This window comes from Serinus canaria, chromosome 5 (assembly GCF_022539315.1).
Source record: "Serinus canaria isolate serCan28SL12 chromosome 5, serCan2020, whole genome shotgun sequence".
Lineage (NCBI taxonomy): Eukaryota > Metazoa > Chordata > Aves > Passeriformes > Fringillidae > Serinus > Serinus canaria.
The window spans coordinates 38,873,841-38,893,205 of NC_066319.1; the positions used below are offsets into that span (position 1 = coordinate 38,873,841).

At 42.3% G+C, this 19,365-nt stretch overlaps 2 protein-coding genes across 3 annotated transcripts; one reads left to right on the top strand and one right to left on the bottom strand.

The window, feature by feature from the left end:
- Positions 1-3: 3 nt before the first annotated feature.
- Positions 4-9,557, bottom strand: FAM161B (FAM161 centrosomal protein B). The gene is made up of 8 exons (XM_009101896.4): positions 9,211-9,557; positions 7,478-8,040; positions 5,459-5,796; positions 4,939-5,066; positions 4,483-4,650; positions 4,141-4,240; positions 2,612-2,742; positions 4-2,387 (listed from the first exon to the last, which is right to left on the bottom strand). The coding sequence occupies exons 1-8, from the start codon at positions 9,357-9,359 to the stop codon at positions 2,297-2,299; spliced, it is 1,668 nt and encodes a 555-aa protein (XP_009100144.1). The 5' UTR covers positions 9,360-9,557; the 3' UTR covers positions 4-2,296.
- Positions 9,558-9,678: 121 nt separating this feature from the next.
- Positions 9,679-18,903, top strand: COQ6 (coenzyme Q6, monooxygenase). Of its 2 annotated transcripts, none has more exons than XM_009101894.3 (12): positions 9,679-9,863; positions 11,510-11,644; positions 12,355-12,413; positions 13,511-13,634; positions 14,067-14,197; positions 14,568-14,675; positions 14,765-14,827; positions 15,145-15,252; positions 15,641-15,843; positions 16,981-17,096; positions 17,461-17,627; positions 18,746-18,903. In XM_009101894.3, exons 1-12 carry the CDS (start codon positions 9,704-9,706, stop codon positions 18,773-18,775), a joined length of 1,404 nt encoding a protein of 467 aa, XP_009100142.1. In that variant the 5' UTR covers positions 9,679-9,703; the 3' UTR covers positions 18,776-18,903. The 2 variants fall into 2 exon arrangements, with proteins under 2 accessions (XP_009100142.1, XP_050831716.1); XM_050975759.1 differs by lacking the exon at positions 9,679-9,863 and adding an exon at positions 9,879-9,995 and having other exon boundaries at positions 17,374-17,627.
- Positions 18,904-19,365: the final 462 nt, after the last annotated feature.

Below are 19,365 nucleotides of genomic sequence, written 5' to 3' on the forward strand. Positions count from 1 at the left end.
ACTGGTGTTATTGAGAATGCAGAGTTTTTCTAAGGTACTATGTATCTGTAATAGCTTCTATGCAAAGGGAATGCCTAGAGTTTATATTGCTCCCTAGCTGAATGGAAAGGTAGTGCTGCTGCTGGTACAGGTATTGTAACCTGGAGGTTCCTGCAGAAGCTCCACCAGCTACCTGGGAATCAAAGTGATGCTGTTTGGCTGCCATCTCAGCAATTGAAGGGAGATACTCCAGTGAGATGTCTTCTTTTCTACAGTATTTTTGTAGGATAGCTGAACAGGCTGTAAATATTGTAACTGAATATAACCAAATATTTTCATAAAGTGCAAAAATCCAGAACCATAGTTGAAACTCTTTATTTCTGTACAATTTTTGAGACATATTAAGAGGCTACAGCTCTCCTTTAGGATTACAGAAATGTAATCCTTCTTTTAGAACAAAATTTTGTTTAGCAAGAGAGATGTGAATTTCAGTTACTTAGTTGGATGCTTTTGCTTTTATCACATTTCTGCAATTTCAGTTTAGGGACCAATATGAAGGCTTTAATTTATTTGTTATTATATTCATGCATGTCACCTTACTATTTGTTAAAAGGATATGGCATAATAATTTAAACTTTTGTTCTTCCTTTCTTAGGGTTTCCCTTTTCACTTCACATACTTGGAAATTTCTTTTTTCAGCACCATTAACTATTATTATGGAAATCAGCGACCAATTTTAGTAAATACCCTTTAAAATGTATGTATTAAAATTTCAGTCCCACTGCTCCAAATATATCCATACCAAGAGGCTTTAAACCACAGACGTAGAGCATGGAAGTAATCTTCTTTCCTTCCTCTTTCAATGTGGCAAGGCACAGTGACAATACAGTTACATCACTGCTCTTTTCCAGGGGGTACCCAGAGAAAGAACAGCCTCTGGATGTCCTACACAATTAAACCTGTGTAGGAACTGGTACACTGGTAACAGCCTTTCTGGAACCCTCCAAGGAGCTTAAGCCTGTTCTCAGTGTGGAGACTGAGTCACTAATGAGGATGTTGCAGTTGGGTGCATTCAGTTTGTAATGTAGCAGTGTGAAACCCCTGGGCCACAAATCCTTAGATTTAGTACTTTGTTATGATTAAAAATGTCATTATTTCAATTTTATATCTTTGTCTGATGTGGTAGCTCTGACAGGTACCGTGCTTTTGACTTGATGATAAGGCTGTGTTGTTACAGTGTAAGGAAAAAAGGACTGAAGTGACAAAAAGAGACACATCTTCTATTTAAGTAAGTGAGGAAAAGACGACTGATAAGGAAAATTGAGCAATACGGAAACATTATATCTATTTGAAAATACTTTAATGTCAAAGTGCTTGAAAATACTTCAGTGTCAAAATTCTCAGAAAACATTCCAGGTGGTAAGGATTTTTATTTTTGAAATGGTTATTAGTGTCAGGCAAGGGGAGATCATTAAAGTGTGAAATACACTTTTCAAGGTGCACTAGACATTTGAGTGCAACGTCCTGGTAGGCAACACCTACTCTTTTTTCCCTCCAAAATCTATCTTTGATATCACAGTAATCATACAATTAAGACAACAATAATTCAAAGTGATGCATTCAAAGTGTTTAATTACGACCTTCCTCATAACTTTGGTTGTTTTTTGGGCCAAATTAATGACCTAAATTCATAAGATGTTGAAACACTTTCAAATCATGAAACGTGGGAGAAGTTTTGATATAGGAAGCGTATTACTTCTTACTAATGGGGGGAAGAAGCCGAGCTGGCAGTGGGTGAATGAAGAATTAACACCAGAGAAAGACTTCTCTTTGAGTCTTCTCCCAAGGTAGGTCAAATCCTGATATTTGTTTTTGTAGAAGTACCTTGTTTGAAAGCATTCTACCACACATGTGTCTAAAAAAAGGTTTAGCACAGTAGAAGGCATTCTCCCTTTCCTGTGTGCTTCTGTGGCATGAATGTAAGGAGCTGACAGCAGAGGATGCACCTCTTCAATCTTTCATATCTACTTTTACCCAAAGATAGTGCTTCAACCTCTCTAACTTCTTTTGTTGTCCATTAAAGGGAAAGGGCTTACACAAGGGACAATTTTGAATACTACGGGAGGGTGCAGGGTTTGCTGGGCTGAACAAGACATGCTCTAAACAACAGTTGTTTTTTTCCCTTTACTAAATTCTCCCATCTAACCCTACAGCAACTCTTAGGTGTCAGCTTAAACTATTAAGTTCCTGAGGAGTAACCTGGAGAATCTTGAACAAAAGAAGTCAAGAACTCATTGATGGATTCTTCTGCAAGCTTTTATGTTGCCACTCCCTTTGCGCTCAGTTCCTCCTGAGGTACTCCTTCCTGTTCGGTACAGTCATCCTTTTCACCCTGAGGCTCGGGCAGCCTGCAGAAACAGTGATGGGTAATACCAGAAATGGTTGGCCCCGTGCATATGGAATAGGGTGCAGTCATAGGAATTCAGAGAGAGAGACTCCACAATGCTTAATAAGAGCAGTGAAGTTAATATAATTTTTCCTACACTAGATTATAGAAACTGAAATGCATTCATGAACAAGGAAAATATTTTTAGCCACAGACAAAAGAGCTGTACTGCATTGTTTTTATTACCTGTGAACATCAGATTCTTCTTCTAGCAAGTCAGTGGCATCTTTCCCTTTTTTCCTTACAAATTCTTCACTTAGGCCAACCTGCTGGAGGGTGCGTCTGTAGCAACGCTCTGCTCCTTGACGAGCATCATGCTGTGAAATTGAAACTTAAACAGTAAATGCAGAGAACTGGGGATTCTCCATAACAGTCAACTGCTTTTGAAGTGTACATCTGATGCTCCTAGTGGGGACAAGAGGACAACACAACCTCCTGTCCAAAATTTTTGTAATCCGTACAGTACAGTAACAAAACTGAGCACTAGGACAATATCTTACATCTCCCAAAGCCAGAGCTCACATTTTCCTGCTTCAGTTCTTTTTTTTTTTCCTTCTTCTTCTTCTGTTCTCTTCCTTCTACCACATTGCAGTCTTATCAGACTGGTATACTTGTGTCTGAGTCCTAACTCTTGACACTCAAATCAAAAACACGTGCAAAACCCAAGTTGTGTGAAATCCTGTAAGCACATTTGCTTGTAAGTGGTAAGAACTAACAGCAGTGAAGTTAATAAATGGAGAGTGCCTGTGAACTAGCTTCATATCAGCTCAACTGAAAAACAAGCATCTTGGGTCCTATATCCTCACTGTTTCCAAATGAACATTGCAAATCAATGTAGTCTGAGGGGTTTTCCAGAGAGACTGGCCAGTCCCTAAAGATTAAGGTGTTCTACGTGGAAGGACAGAAACCTAGTATAAACATGAGTGAACACTATTGATAATGGTGAATTCTTACCAATCTGGTACATGGAAATATCACCAGTATTTATCACACATGTATGTTCTCTGCCTCCATTATCAGAACAGAAAGCCTGATCCAGGAGGGTACTTTCTGTTGAGAAATTTTAAATCAGCATATTGTCTATTTATTGTCACTGTCTCTAACCAACTGTAGTTCCTGCAAGGAAATGAAAGAGAAAACCCTGGGGAAAAGATACAGTACAGACTGTATCTGCACCTCAGGTGCAATAGAGATTTGCAGCTGGTACTGTGTGATGGTTGAGATGTGCTGAATGCAGCCCCAGATTGCAAAGCCTACAGATGATAAAAGCAACATAACCATCCTTAATGTTCTTCTGTAGCAGTAGAGGTGCAAAGAAAAAGTGCTTAACTGGAGAGGGTTTTAAGAAAAAATTTTGCATCTCCAAAATGTAGTCTATGGTATTCAAGTGCAGAATAGGTATTTATTTAATTTCCAGTGTGATAAGGCCTTGATTTTGATCAGACCATACACTGTGATTGCAATATATACTAGGAACTGGCAAGCTCCTAGAAATAAGCCTGAATGTTTTTTTTTTTCAAGGGTAAAATAGGAAGGAATTTAAAGTATACTTTGGTGGCTTTTCCATGTGTTATTTTTTAAATGCAGCCCAGAGACTATAAAACTGTTTGTACCTTCTCATCCATGAATTAGAGACTAGATTTCTTAATGCCTGTTTTAAATGAAAAACAATTTATCCTATTGCCCAGAAACACTCTGGGACTTTGACCACTTACCTTGGTGACCTGTTCAAAAAGGAATGGTCTGTTCTTGACTCGCAGCTTCATTTCTTCCAGTTCCTTTCTGTATTTTTTTGTTTTGTCTTGTATATTTTGCCTGAAATGGAAGAATTGCCTGTCTATTATAGGTTACCTCTGACTGTAGCTGATCAGGAAAGACAAATTCTCAGTGAGTGTTCCATTCTTTATATCACTTTGGTAATTCTCTTGATTCTGAATGCTGGGGGAAAAACCCCTGTGGCTGACAAGTTATGGACCTATTAGCAAAGCTCTTCTAGACTGCAAGCAAGAAACAGTGTTCACATTTTTAGTTATTTTTGTGCAGAGTAGGATACTGACCTATTCTGTTTTGACTTCTCCTTTTGTGTTTCCTCTAGACTTTTATGAGGATCCAGTGCTTTTGCTCGGCTGTTCACAGACTTTTGCATAGCTTGACATTTCATTTTTTGTTTCTCCAGCCAATAAATTCCTTCTTTGTCCCCTTCCTTTTTGTTATCTTGGGCATATCTATGTGGAAAAAAAGTTACTGATGAGCCCATGTGGACTGCCAGACCCACATGCTAAGTGGGAATTTCACTTTTGTAGTCCTCCAAGGAGAAAAAGCAGAATTTCAGCTGTACAAATGCACAATATCCAAAGCAACTGGGAGACAGAGCAGGACTTAACAAAGAAAGAAGACAGAGAAACATTTAGGAAATGTATTGTTGATGTAGTTGATGTGATGAGGGAAAACACTGGTGTTTTTTCCTCCATACTGGTCAGTTGTACAGTCTTGTAGACAAACTTTCTACCTACCTAATAGCTGATTCCCTCTTTCTAGTTGCATCTGTAATATGCACAGGAAGGGTGTTGGAAGAGAGAGAGGAAAGTCCAGGCAGAGAGTGACTTTTTTGCACTGAAACCTTGGAAAGCTTCTGAGAATCCTGAAAGAAATGAAACTTCATTCAGTGTATTTGTTCACAGACAGTTGCTAGTACAGAATCTCCTCTGTTATCTGCCTACCAAAGAGAACAGCTGGGCTATGAGAATGCACTCACTCTTCTCTCTTCCATCAGCAGAGATTTACATGTGGATGGGCTGAGGGACAAGGTGAAGGAGACATGATTAGAGCTATGAAAGGGTGACTGAGCCTTAGCTGTCATTGCTCATTTTGTGTAGAATTCTGTTCTCTTGTTTGGCCTAGAATTCTGCAGTACTGTCAATATAAGGGCAGATGTCACAGGATGTTAACCATTAATAATTAAATGCTATAAACTTGAGAAGTTGGTATCTTGATAGGAGAAAGCAGTACCACAGAAATATCCAGCTATCTCACCTTTATCTTTTCATTAGCCTGCCTCTGCCTGGCATGGAGATTGGAGGTTCTCAGCTTGAATGGCTTATTACGAGTTGGCTCTTTGATTTCTTGTCTCCTTACTGCTTTCCTTTGAAACGCCCAGTAAAGTTCTTCAAAATCTGGTATTGTTGGATTAATCCTTGGTCTGAAGCTGAAACTTTTGTCCTGTAAGAAGCCAAGTTTTTCCTGCTTAGTTCTGGTGGCAGTTCGGGACTGAGGCTCCCTCCGACAGTTGCTGGTTTCTATAGGAGCTACAGAGCTTTCCAGCAAATCCTTTGCTCTCATTTGAATACGGATTTCCCTGTAGAGTTCAGCTTCTACAGGATCAAAAGGAAAGCAATGAGAAGAGTGTGAGTGACATAAAAGGCTGTGAAATTGCCACCACCCAAGTCTAAACTTTCCATTATGATGACAGCTACACATATAAGAGAGACCAAACATCCTGTGCTCTCCTTTTCCCCTTTTTCAGCCCCTCTCTCTCTGCCTCCCAGGGAAAAATAATTCAAAGATACCAGTAAAACCACGTCTCTTTCTTAGGCATTCATTTCTATATATCTCTTACTTATTGGAGCAATAACTCAATAGGACTTCTCCTGTTCTTAAAGGTACCAGGTAACTTGTGTCCTTTGTCTCCTTTGTCTTGCAGAAGTGTTAATCTTTTATTCTAGTCCCATACTTTTTATATGGGACTTACAGCTATGTTGACTGTGTGGTACAAATGAGTTGGAAAAGATGATGGCTTTTCTATGTAATCTCCAGCAGTAATTGCCTATATTCTTTTTAAGTAAGGAACATTTGATGGATAGATCACATTTTGTGACTTTTGTGACAAACTTTCTATAGAATATGTTTTAGATTATATCATCAAACTCAAGTCCTTCCCTGTGTAGCACTAAATATTTATGAAAATGCAGACAGTTTGCTGAGGGTTGGCTTTTTGCTTTTAGGGGGAAAAAATCAATACTGCTGTTTGCAAAATACGATGCTTTTGAGTTAATTTAAAGGTATTCATTGCCTGAAATATGAAATGTTCATTTCTTCTCCCTTCTCATATGCCAGATAGAAATAGAACAATGGTTTGTCCTTTGCTGCCTTTTACCTTTGTAATCTATTTAGGTTAAAACAGAATTTTCCATGAAAACTGAGCTGGTGTATCCTCAAGAAGAAATCACAGAAACAGTGAAAAAGGAGAAAAGAATGAGAAAAGCCATGAGAATTATTAAGGACTGGCTTAGTTCCCACATTAAAGCATGAAGTCTGAATTGCTTACTTCAAACTTTCAACTGCGGTGGCTTAAGCCATCTGAAAGCAGGCAAGCATCAGTAACATTTCCTTGGCTGCCCTGACTAGAATGCTCCTGACACCTACTTTCCTGTTTTAGCAACTGAGCCTGAGCAAGTGGGAAGGCCACTGGAAATATCAGAGAATGGCAGGAGAGTGGACTATTACACTATCACTTAGAACCAAACTAATTGCCTGATTTGGGCACAGAAAATATTTTTCACCTCTCCTAGGGGTTCTGTGCAGAATGGATCACTTGAATAGGAGTAAAATTGTCAGATCTAAGATACTGCATGGACCTTGGAGACCTATGGCCCTACATCTGTCTTCATGTTTATGCTACAAATCATCTCAGTTCCTTTAGTGTAACCAAAGGTATGGAATTCAGTGCAGGGAAAGATTCCCAGACTGTCACGATCTGCAGCAAAATGGATATGGAAATCTGTCTGTAGAGCTCAATGTGCCCATGTTTTCTGGGGAGTGGAACAGAACTGCTGTTGCTGACACTCATAGAGGACTACTGAACTTAGGGCACTCTTCTGCAAGGGTATCTAAACAAAATGTAATGACCAGTGACACACAGGAGACTCAACAACACCAGGAGACACTGGCCTTAGGCTCCAAGTGGTGCCCTACAAGCCATGATCTTATCTCCCAGCATGGAGACAGCAAGGGACAGGCAGGGAGGTGCTTTTACAGAAAGCCCTGGCATGTTACCTTTGAGTTTATCGCCAAGAAGTGAGTCATAAGTAGATTTAGGAACTTTTTTACTGGCTTGCTTCTGTTTGGAGCTCTCATTTGGGGTTGCTGCTGCCAGGAATTTTTGTCTGATAGCTTCTTTCTTTTTCTCTTCCTTCTCCAGAAAACTGAAGGGCCGCTGTGTAGAAAGTAGCAGCTCCTTTCTTTTCTGTGTTGCTGCTTGCCTGCGAATCTCATTCTGCTCCATTATTTCCTGATAAAGGGGCAGAAACACATGGGCAGGTACAGGCTGTGCCCGGAATTGTTTCTGACATTCAGCTTCATCCTGGCTTTGCCTTTTGTCTCTGTGTGTGTCTAGTTCAAGAAACATGTATGACTTCATCAACTCGGACTTTTTGCGAGCTTCCCGCAGGGTCATTTTGAAAGGCTGAGGGATGGTGATGGAAGGAATCCAGGGAGATGAAGCGCTTTTTGGCCTCAAGCCGGACTTAGGAAACAAGTGAGGCTTTTGCTGATCCCAGGTACTGTCTGAGGTGAGGTCAGTCAAAGAACTGGACTGCCTTATGTTACCAGTTGTGTGACTAAGACAAACACATTATGAAGGGGAAATTAGTGACATTATTAAAAAACAGAGTTAAAAGAAGGGAGACACTACTGATCAAGAGAAAGACACCGCAGGCTGAGCTGGTTGTTAAAAGACAGGCCTAGGGTTTGTCATTCTCAGGCTCCATATTTCGCTTTGCTACCAAAGTTTGAGAGCAGAGCTTTGCTTGTTTTGTTTTCCATGTATAAAATGGAAGTTAGGCCTACTTAATTTTGTCATGCAATTTATTGTGCTGAGAGCACTCTATTGCCAGGAGGGCCACAAGCAAACCATAAAGCTCCAGCTTTAGGGTTATCTTACTAATAGCTACTCAACATAACAGACAAATGCAGGAGAGGCAATCAGGCACACAGATGCACAAATCCCAACAAACAGTATCAAACTCTAGCATTCCTGGGATGCTGATGGGAATGTCATTACAAGAAACTGCTTTAGTGTGACGTTTGAGAGGTTCAGCTAGAAACTTTGTACCTGAGAAGATGAACATATTATTGATATTAAGAAAACCCACCTGAGACTATCCTGGGTCTCATTAAAATAGCAAACTTCTCATAGGATGTCTGAGGGTGACTGTGAAAGTGAGTGAAACTTAGATTTTAGGGAAGGAATAAATGCAGGCAAAAGGAAGGATCAAGGTGAATCAGAGTGGACCAAGAACAGCAAAGGGGAAAAAAGGAGGGGGAGACAGAAGGTGAGATCATGTGTGAACAGACTCCTGGTCAATACACTTGCTGGTAATTGCTGCAGTCTCTTCTTCATAAACAATTTCCTTTGAAAGAGTGAACGTGTGACCTGCTAGTGAATGCAAAGCTAGATTAACCACAAGGAAAGTCATCTGAGAGCTCGACCTTGGAAAGACCACAGCTCTGAAGACTGGATACTGGATAGAAACATGTGTCATCTGCTGGCACATTTCAAGCATGATTAGCTGATGAGCGAGGTGGGGATTTGTGCTGTTCGTGTTTTATGTGAAAGCTGCTTATGTGGGCACCTACTGACCCCATCCTCCCTGCTGTGACGGCACTTGTGGCCAGTGTTCTGGCACTATACACGTGCATTTTGGGACATCATGCTCCGCCTCCTCCCTGGCCAGAGGGAGAAGGAATCCTGCACCCCATCCTGCCATCCTTACCAGGTATCGTCCTACCTGAGAGCCTCCCTCAGCTTCTCACGCAGAACTTCCGCCTCCCTCCTGAAACCCTCCAGCTCCTCATCTTCTTCGAACACCCCGAGGTCACCCCATAACTCTGCCTGGCACGGTACGCCCGGTTCTAACGGAGACCGCCGGCCACCCATCCCGATAGGATGCTCCCAGCTCCTTGCCTGGCGGCGGGAAACGTAGGAGTCGGCGCGTTACAGCCTGAGGGGGTGCCGCGTAACCTGAAAAAAACGAAATAAATCGGGAAGTGCGGGTTCTGGGGTTGCGACCCCGCCTCCACGCCCGGGAGCGCCGCGGCAGGGCTCCCTCTTGTCCGCGGGCCACCGCCTAAGCCCGCCCCGCCCGCACCAATCAGCACGGCCAGTGGGGCTCGGGCCCGCCCACTTTGCCTCACGCAGCCAATCAGACGCGAGGCCGGCGGCACGCACAGCCGTTGTCATGGTTCCGTGGCGCCACTTCCGCTGCCGTCAGTTCCGCGGCGATGGCGGCGCTGCGCGGCCAGGCACTGCTGGGCCCGCTCGGAGCGCGGCTGAGGGCCGGGCCCCGCGCCCCGCTCCGCTCCGCCGCCTCCGCCCCGCCGCTCTACGATGTGGTGGTGTCGGGCGGGGGCATGGTTGGGAGTGCCATGGCCGCTGTGCTGGGTAAGGCTGTGACCCACTCCCCCGCAGTGTGAGATAACCGTGTGTAGGATCTCAGTGTCCAGGATCTGCTGAGGGATCCTTGATCCTGCGTCCTCGTGTGACTGCGCTCTAAAGTTGACCTAAGGCTGTTTGGTGAGCTGTGGCGAGCCTAGCCCTATCCGTGTGTGTGCACAGCTGTTAATGGGGCCGTTAACTGGAGACTGTAGTGTTTCTGTCAAACATGCTCATCCTTAAATAGCTGATGGATAATGTCACCCTTAGCTAAAATGCTTTTCTGATTATAGAATCACCGAATGGGTGGGAAGGGACCTTAAATATCACCTAGTTCCACCCTCCTGCTGTGTGCAGGGACACCTTCCATTGACCAGGTTGCTCCGAGCCACATCCAGCCTGGCCTCAAACACCTCCAGTGTTGGGACATTTACAGTTTCTCTGAGCAACCTGTTCCAGTGTCTCATCATCCTCACAGCAAAGAACTTTCCCCTAATATCTAGTCTAAGCCTACTCTCTTTCACTTTGAATGTGTTCCCCCTTGTCCTGTCACTACGTGATCCTCTAAAAAGTCCCTTTTTGTCTTTCTTGTGGGCTCCCTTCAGGTACTGTAAGGCCACAATTCAGTCACCCCTAAGCCATCTCTTTTCCAGGCTGAACAAACCAAATTTGCTCAGTTTTTCCTTGTAGGAGAGGAGCTCCATCAATCTAATCATTATTATCTGATCCTAAGTTTCATTCTCTAACCTGGTATTTTAAACACTGGAATACCAAGTTAAAATGGATTTCTCCTGAGCACTAAGTACTTTTCAAGTATAAGGGCTTACCTTGCAAGCTTAAGTTCTGCTTGTATTGTTAAACAGGAGCCCAGTGGATTTGAGAGGGCATAAGGATCCCCTCCAGCAGTGGTATCTAAGGCTGACAAGAAGGTTTGGGACCTCTCAGGAGATGAGATTATTACTGTGCATAATGTAGAAATTATGCCCAGGACACTGCTGTCTTTAGGGCTGCTGTAGTAGTAAACTCTAGATGTTGCAAGGCACTTCTGTCCTCAGTGCCTTCTGCATCTGTGGTGGTTGGGATGCTGCAAGTGAGGCCAGGTCAGCTGAAGTGTTTTACACTTTACTTGAGTCTTCTTTTTTTTTTTCAGTTCTCTTTATGTGGAAGTTTAAAGTCTAAACTGCCTGTGCTATTCCATTGTCAGAATGTGAGAACAGGGAAAATATTACTGTAATTGCTACGTATCACAGAAGTTTCATTTTGAGCTCTTCTTCTAAATGGAGAATTTGTGTTTGAGTTCTTGAAAATGTGATCTGAGTAAACATGGAGTAAATATTTCAGATTTCACTTGATAATACTCCAGTAATAAATTTTCATTTAAAAATGGTAAAATTTATACAAAATTGTAAGCTTTATGTAAAATGGAAATATGTAATCCTTGCCTTAGCTGCAGAAGAGTTGTCCATCTCAGTAATGGGACTGTAGTAGTAAAGCTTTAACATACAAAAGTTTACCTGCCTGGTCAAAACCTGTACTGTATATGTATTTCTTTGTGAAGTGTTGCATCTACTCTGTCTTATTACAAAAACTCGGGTGTTTTGTTTTTGAGATTTTTGGCAGGAGCACTGTACAAAGCATGTATTTGTTTATTTTAGGGCATGACATCCACTTCCATGATAAAAAGATTGCTTTGCTGGAGGCTGGTCCTAGGAAAGAATATGATCACATGCCAGACAGTTACAGCAACAGGGTCAGTTCCATCTCCCCAGGATCAGCAACCCTCCTAAGCAGTAAGTATGATTTTGTTGTTTGCGTTTTTAACCTTTAAATTTAAACTGGTTTTGTTTAAACAAAAATCCTTTTGACCATGTGTTGCCTTCCCCCTAACATCAGTAGGATTATTTGCCTTTGTCTCTACATGCTGAGCTGTGGTTGTTAAATCCAAATTCTCTTGATAAGAGGGATCAGTTTTGGTATCTTGGTCTGATTTGTTATTATATAAATATTTGTGACTTTAGGCTAGTGAAAGGTTGTAAGGTGCTCTCTACAGCACCTAGAATGTTCTATTCAAAAAGAAGCTTAGTGGTTTTTAGGCTGGTAACTCACTCCTCAGTTAATGAGGATTAGTTGTTATTTTAAAGAGATATTTGAGCCTTGATTCCTTTTGGAGAAAGAAATATTCTCTACAATAATGGCTGTGCATTTCTATGTCTCTTTTATTACCCAGTGATGGGACAGTGAGAGTTGTCTGTTAGGTCAGAGGTTCATGGAGAGCTCTTGTTTCTCTCCTGCTGGCTTGTGTTAACAGTAAAACGATGTCATTCTGGAGCTGTGATAGCACCAAGGCAGACCTGGCACTGTCTAGGGAAGGTGCAAGCCAAGCCTGAGCATAGTCAGGGAAGGGTGGAGGAGAGTGTGGAGTGAGCTTCAGTTTAGTTTTGATCTCAGTGTCCCATGTCACCATGTATATCTGTGTATTTCTGTCCTTTTTCTGTTTCAGGTTGTGGTGCCTGGGATCATGTCTGCAGCCTGAGACTCAAACCATTCCGACGCATGCAGGTGCCTTAGGGCTGCAGATACACCATGTGTCTGTCTACTCTGAATTCTCAAAAGTACTTGCATCAATGCCACAAAGATTTTTCTTTCTATGGTCAAGGGGAGGTCATACTTATGTTCATTTCTGTCCCTTTTTTGTGAGTAGCAGTCTGCTCAGAAATACCTGTCCTCAGGGTCTTGATGTTACTGGCTGAAAAGTGGATTCCTAATGGCAGCTGTAGATATATATTAAGACTTGGGTATTAGCCAGGAAATAAAGGTAAAGGGTGTATTGGTTTGGCTGGGATAGCGTTTCTTCTCTTCATGGTGGCTTGTATGGGACAGTGTTTCAGATTTGTGTTGAAAACTGTTGATAACACAGGGGTGTTTTAGCTATTGCTGATCAGCACTTAGACAGTGCCAAGGCTTTCTCACACTGCCCTTCCAGTGAGCAGGCTGGGAGTGCACAAGAAGCTGGGAGGGTACCCAGGCTGGACAGCTGACCCTATCTGATAATCCATACCATGTGGTGTCATGCTCAGCAATAAAAGCTGAGGAAAAGAAGGACAAAAGAGGGGAAGTTTGGAGGGATGGTGTTTGTCTTCTCAAGTAACCATTAAGCTTGATGGGGCCCTGCTCTCCTGGAGATGTAAACACCTGCTTGTCCTTGGGAAGCAGTGAATTAATTCCTTGGTTTGCTTTGCTTGAACATATGGATTTTGCTTTTCCTATTAAACTGCATTTACCTCAAGCCATGAGTTTTGTACTTTCAACCTTCCAGTTATCTTCCCCATCTCAATGCAGGGGAGAAAGGAGGCAGCTGCATGGGGCTGAGCTGCCTGCTGGAGTTAACCTACAGCAAGGTTGTAGCATAGCTTCCTATGTCAATTATGTAACAGAAAAGTAGGGATGAAAAACTTGACTTGGAATTACTTTTTGAGCTTAAGCGAAATCATTTAATGAAATTAGTTATGTGGTGCACTTTAGTAGCTGGGAATGGACAGTAATCCAGGATGTTTCATCTAGTTCTATATTTCTAGATTATTGTGTCTTTTTGCTGTTAAGTCCCTGAAATGGACTTCTTTATCACATAGCTTCATGTAACGTATTTTTTTTCGTAGGTGTGGGATGCTTGTTCAGAAGCCATGATCGTTTTTGAGAAAGATGACTTAGATGACATGGGTTACATAGTGGAGAATGATGTCATTATGTCTGCTCTCACAAAACAGTTAGATGCAGTAGCAGGTAGTGGACAACTTCTTCAATGTTTTATTTCCTTCAGATAGCTTTCAGTTACTTGCCTTCTATTGTGTGCTAAGTCTTGAGAGGGAGAAATTTGTCTAACAAGTAACTCTTGAGAAATGGGCACCTTCTGGAGTTGAGGAAGAGGGAGAAATCTGACTTCCAAAGGCTACAGAGCAGGAAAGCACTTGCATATGTCGTTCTCCAGAATACAGTCTCTTCAAAATTGGACTTAATTAAAAAATCTGTACCTCCTTGTCCAAAGCAGGCCTTACAGTGACAAGGAGTTGTCCATATCTGTTTTTTTGGGGTGCCTTGAGAATTGTAGGGTGAGCTCCTAGGGTGCTGTTAAGACATGCGTGGCCTTGGCTGTTGTAGAGATGTTTCCTTTCTCCCTGTCCATGTTGTGACTGTGGTACTCTGTGTTCCCATCAGACCGGGTGGAGGTCTTCTACAGGAGCAAAGCAGTTGGGTACACCTGGCCCCTTCCTTCCCATGACTGTGACACAAGCCCTTGGGTCCAAGTTGAGTTAGCTGATGGACGCAGACTTCAGACCAAGCTGCTGGTAACTAAGCTTTTTATTTCTGTTGAAAAGGCATCATCTCTAACCCAAGTCCTTTCCACTGGATTTGGCTCTGATTCCATGTGTGCCACTCCACCCACATGGAGGGCTAGAGTGAGGTGAGTGACTAACTCTGTCAGTGAGGGTGTGGGACACTGGGCATGGCCTTCTCTCTGCCTGGTGCAAGGAGATGTTGCTGAATTTGAGAAGAGCAGAAGGGGTCACCTCTTCTGGTTTTGGGGGGATTGGGTTTTTTTCCCCTGAATGAACAGACAATATACAGATGCAGTCTGAGGTTTTTAGAGAGAAATACTAGCTCCTAATGTTTCTAGGAGATGCTGAAGAAGTTGCTTTGCATCTCTTTGTTTTACAGATTGGTGCGGATGGTCATAACTCTATGGTCCGGAAGGAAGCTGAAATTAAGAACATTGAACATCAGTATGACCAGTCAGCTGTGGTGGCAACTCTCCATTTATCTGAGGTAAAATTCTGCTAAACTCAGTCTTCCATAAGCAGTAGAACCTAAGAGGGTGATCTGGCTTACTGCCTACTTGCTTCTTTCCACTTTAGGCAACAGACAACAATGTAGCATGGCAGCGGTTCCTTCCCACTGGGCCAATTGCACTTCTTCCGGTAAGGTGTTTGTATTTTTTTAAATGTTTTTAAAAATGTTTGTAGTCTAGTGACTTTATTTCTGTCCATGTCTTTCTGTTTTGGTTCTGTCTCTTAAGAATTTGCACATCTGCCCTTCACTCTTCATTTATCATGTTTCCCCCTCCTGCGGTCTCACTCTATCCTTGGCATTTCCCACTTGTAACAAGCTGGGCAGGAACTGTAATTTTCAGAGGGATTGACAGTGTGAGGCAGGGCAGTGGGGAAGTCTTTGCACTGAATATTTATTTTTGTTTCTTTTTCTCTTGATATTTACCCTTGACACTCTCTTGAACTAGCTGTCTGACACTGCCAGCTCTCTGGTCTGGTCTACATCTCATGACCATGCATCGGAACTTCTTGCTATGGATGAGGAAAGCTTTGTGGATAGCATCAACTCTGCCTTTGTGAGTATCAGCCTCGTGGCAGGGAAGAGGCTTAAAGAAATAGAATGGAATTCTGTAGCTAAACAACAGTAATGGGAGACATGGAATCGGAATTTCCTTCCTCTGGTGAGAATGATACTAAAGAGACACTTAGAAAAGAAAAGTTGACCCCTTGGGACTGAATTAGGTTAGTTCTGAAAGTCACAGAAGTTAATCTAAATTTCCAAAAGGTAGGAAGAGTAGGCTCATCCTAGTTGGAAATTTGTATGTCCTAAAATGGTGAAGATACTGTATAGTTTTGTCCATGTGATTAAAATTCAGTATTTGGAACTCAGATTTTTTTTTTCAGCTGGGTTCTTTTATGGGTCTAGTTTGGGTCAGCTTTCAAAGATTTGTTTGTCTGTTTCAGTGGAGCAACATAAACCACTCTGACTTCATTGACACTGCTGGGGCCATGTTTCGTTCTGCCATTTCACTCCTGAAGCCCTCAGGGACTGCAGTCCGTCAGCTGCCCCCAAGTGTTGCTAAAGTAGATCCAGAGAGCCGAGCCGTGTTCCCCCTTGGACTGGGCCACGCCACAGAGTACGTCCAGCACCGCGTGGCTCTCATCGGGTAAGGCTCAGTGCCACCCTTGGGTGAGCGGGTGGATGTGGTTAGGAATGACCTGGGGACAGCAACTCCCAGTCAACAAATTAGATGTTAGAAATGATACATTCTTCCAGTTTGACTTTACCCAGATCCAGTTTGTTCTGTGTGCCCTCACCTCCTTTTGTATGAGTAGCTTTCTGCCCATTATCTGTGCTCTGTGTGTAAATTGAAAGGTAATTATTTCCCTTTCCTGATTTGTACAGTCCAGTGAAACAATTCAGCATCTCATGCTGGATGTGTACTTCCCTTTACATTATACCAGCCATTCTGAGCACCACTTTGAGTTTTAAACTCACCTTTTTAAAACACAAATGACAAAAATTACTCCATGATTTTCCTGTTTGAATATGCCACCATACAAAAGTCTCTTTTGTATGGTGGCATATTTAAACAGGAAAATCCTAAATTTCTTATATTCTAAGGTTGCATGTACTTTCTTCTCTGCCCCAGCTGCAGTATTGTGGTAGCTTTTAGTAATTCTTGGATGCTGTGCTACGCTTTTGTGTGGTACACTTTTCATCTTTGCAACCTATGAACCACTCTGTGCTTGGGAGCACGCTGTGCTTTATAGCTTGGTAAAGAACATGATCTTGCATTTCATATCAACACTTCATTTAATTTCTCCATCTCCCATTTCAATGTTTGTCTTTAAGCTTTACAGATAAGTCTGTTCATAGAAGAACCCTATTTTGTTTCTATTTAATGACAATCCCACCTCTCCTTCATACTCACGATGTCTGTCCACTTTGCATTTGTGCAATGTGCCATTGACAGAGCTCCTGTTGTGCTGAAGTCACTTACAAAAACATAAAGGCCTGTTCCACACGTGATCTGAGAAGACTTTGGCTAGTCACATCTTTATAATTTTTCCTTTCAGACCTGCTTTTTGTTATCTCCCCTATGTCTTGCTTCTTACAACTGGAGAGGCAGTCAGGTAGTTCAGCATAGCATGCAAGGAGGTACTGGATAAAGCGCATATGCTGCTCTAAGGTGGTTCATTGCAAAGAGGTGAGGAGTGCTACACTGATCCCTTCTGGGGTTTGACAGCCACTGTGGCTTTCTTCAAGAAGGGAAAAAAATTTCTGTCTTTTCTTGCTCCAGGGATGCAGCACACAGAGTCCACCCCCTTGCAGGACAAGGAGTGAACCTGGGCTTTGGTGATATTGCATGTTTAGCTCATCACCTCAGTGCAGCAGCCTTCAACGGGAGCGATCTGGGTAAGGATCCAAGCCAGCGTTGGGGCAGTAAAGGATTAGTCTCCCAGGCCTTTGCTGCAGTACTCTGGTTAAGCATGCTGCTGTCCTGTGTTTGAAAGCTTTGTTGAAGCAGAGCAGTTCTTGATTCTTGGATGCGGTTTCCATCCCACAAATCTTAAAGCTGCTTTAAAAAAATAAAGCTCTGCAGGATGGCAGTTAGAGATGTGGTGAGATGAAGAGCACTAGCTGGTGGAAAGAGGTCTTTATTGAGATGGACCATTTCTCTGTTCTCTTTCAGTTCCCAAAGGAAACTGCTCTGTAGATAAGATGCACAATTGTTTGTGGCATATCCGGTGTAATAGAAACATTCAGTTATCTCTTCCAGGCTCCTTAAAACACCTCCTCAAGTTTGAAACAGAACGTCAGAGGCATAATGTCTCCTTGATAGCTGCTACTGATGTGCTAAAAAGGCTGTACTCTACCACACTGGCTCCTCTGGTGTTGTTGAGGACATGGGGATTGCAAGCAACAAATGCCCTGCCTCCTGTCAAAGTAAGGATCTCACTTCAGTGCGGGCTGTAGGAATTGTCCAAAACTATTCAGGAAATATGCACAAGATGTAAAAATATTTCTTTGTTTTAAATTAAACATTTTTGGTTGGCAAATACTATTTTAAACTGTGGGGTTTGTGTCCTGAATGGGCCTGAGGCATTCTTAAATAACTGATGACTCAATAGTGAGGTATTTTTTTGCCCCTGCAGCACAAGGGAATATAAAAGATCTAAGTGTCTTATGTTCTGTATCAGTAATTAGGAGTTAGAGGTCATCAGAAGTCTTTGGCTTTATTTTGCTATGGGATTAAAATGTCAAACCTTGAATTGTATTCTAGCAATGCACAGAGAAAAAAGGCCTGTGAAGACGCATCTTCACTAAGAGATTGGGTGACTTCCTAGATGCAGTGTGCAGCCCACACTTAACTGTTTCTATGCTGTTTTGCCTTGTGGATTTTTTCCTCATGGCAGAAGTCCAAGTCTCTAAAATGGAAATTACCTGAGGAAGGAGGTGGTGAGGAGTTTCTGTCTTAGACCCTCCATTTGCAGCTATCTGCCTGAACTTCTCACCCTCTTGACCTAGTTGTTGGATTTTTGTGAGGTTCCTTAAACCTTCTGCTCTCCGAGCTCCCAAGCACCAGCAAATTAGATTCTTGTCTTTGGATTTCAGTTTTTATTTAATTTATTCTCAATTTTCATATTAAACACAGGTACCCTGTTTCGTTTGTGTTATGGTCACAGTTGAGACACTTCCCTAACTGAAAATCAGTACATTCCTAAAGCAGAGCAGCCACTGGAACAGTGTCTTCATTAAGGAAGACTATGCTGCTGCTTCAGTGCTCACAAGTTTTTTTCCTTCTTTCTCTGTTTAAAAGAAAAAAACAAATGAAAATGTCTTTTCTGAGCACAGAACCCATTGGTAATACCAGCTTTGTACTACTTGGGAAGGACAGGAATGCTACAATTTTGTTAATTCTCCAGGACATAGGGCTAGGTTCTCTGTGTGTGGTTAGAAAGGCTGGCCAAGAACTGTTGTTCATTTATATGAAAGGGAATGTGCCTAAAGGTTCTTTCTAAAATACATGCTTATGAATTACTTCTCTTTTTCTTCTCTTTTAGGAGCAAATCATGGCTTTTGCCAGCAAGTGATCTGTTGTCAGTCTGCCTGTCAGCAGCTTGCCTCTGAATGCATTGCCCTTAAAAGGACTGTGACTGACTTGAATCTTTGAATTTTTAATTTACAATAAAACTGAGGGATTGACCTGTGTATTACACCATCCACTGGTTTATGCAAAAGGTGTCACATTTGCCCTCCTCAAGAGGATTTAGGGTTTCTTTCCATAGTACCATGATGTCTTCAGCCACAAAACTAAGTGTAGTGTGTGCTTTTACTTTAGGGCCTCCTGAATTGAAGAGTGAGGTGCAAACAGCTGTCTGTCTTTGGGCAAACACAGTGCTGAATTTTGCCAGCTGCTGGCTAATTTTTAACAGCTTTTACTGCTTAATTACTTTCAGTTTCTTCTGATATGATTGCTAGAGAAGTAACATAACTCCTGGCTTCTTGGCATCTCAGCTCAGACAGAAGGGGTAGTTTGCAGCAGAGGGATACAGCACATGGTGGCAGATATATTTCAAAACTCTGTCATTCTTTCACCCTTTTCCCTGCCTTTTTCTTGGTGCTTTATTTAATAATGGTGTTTCTTGTGGAACTGGCTAGTCTTAAGGGCTCCATGGAAAAG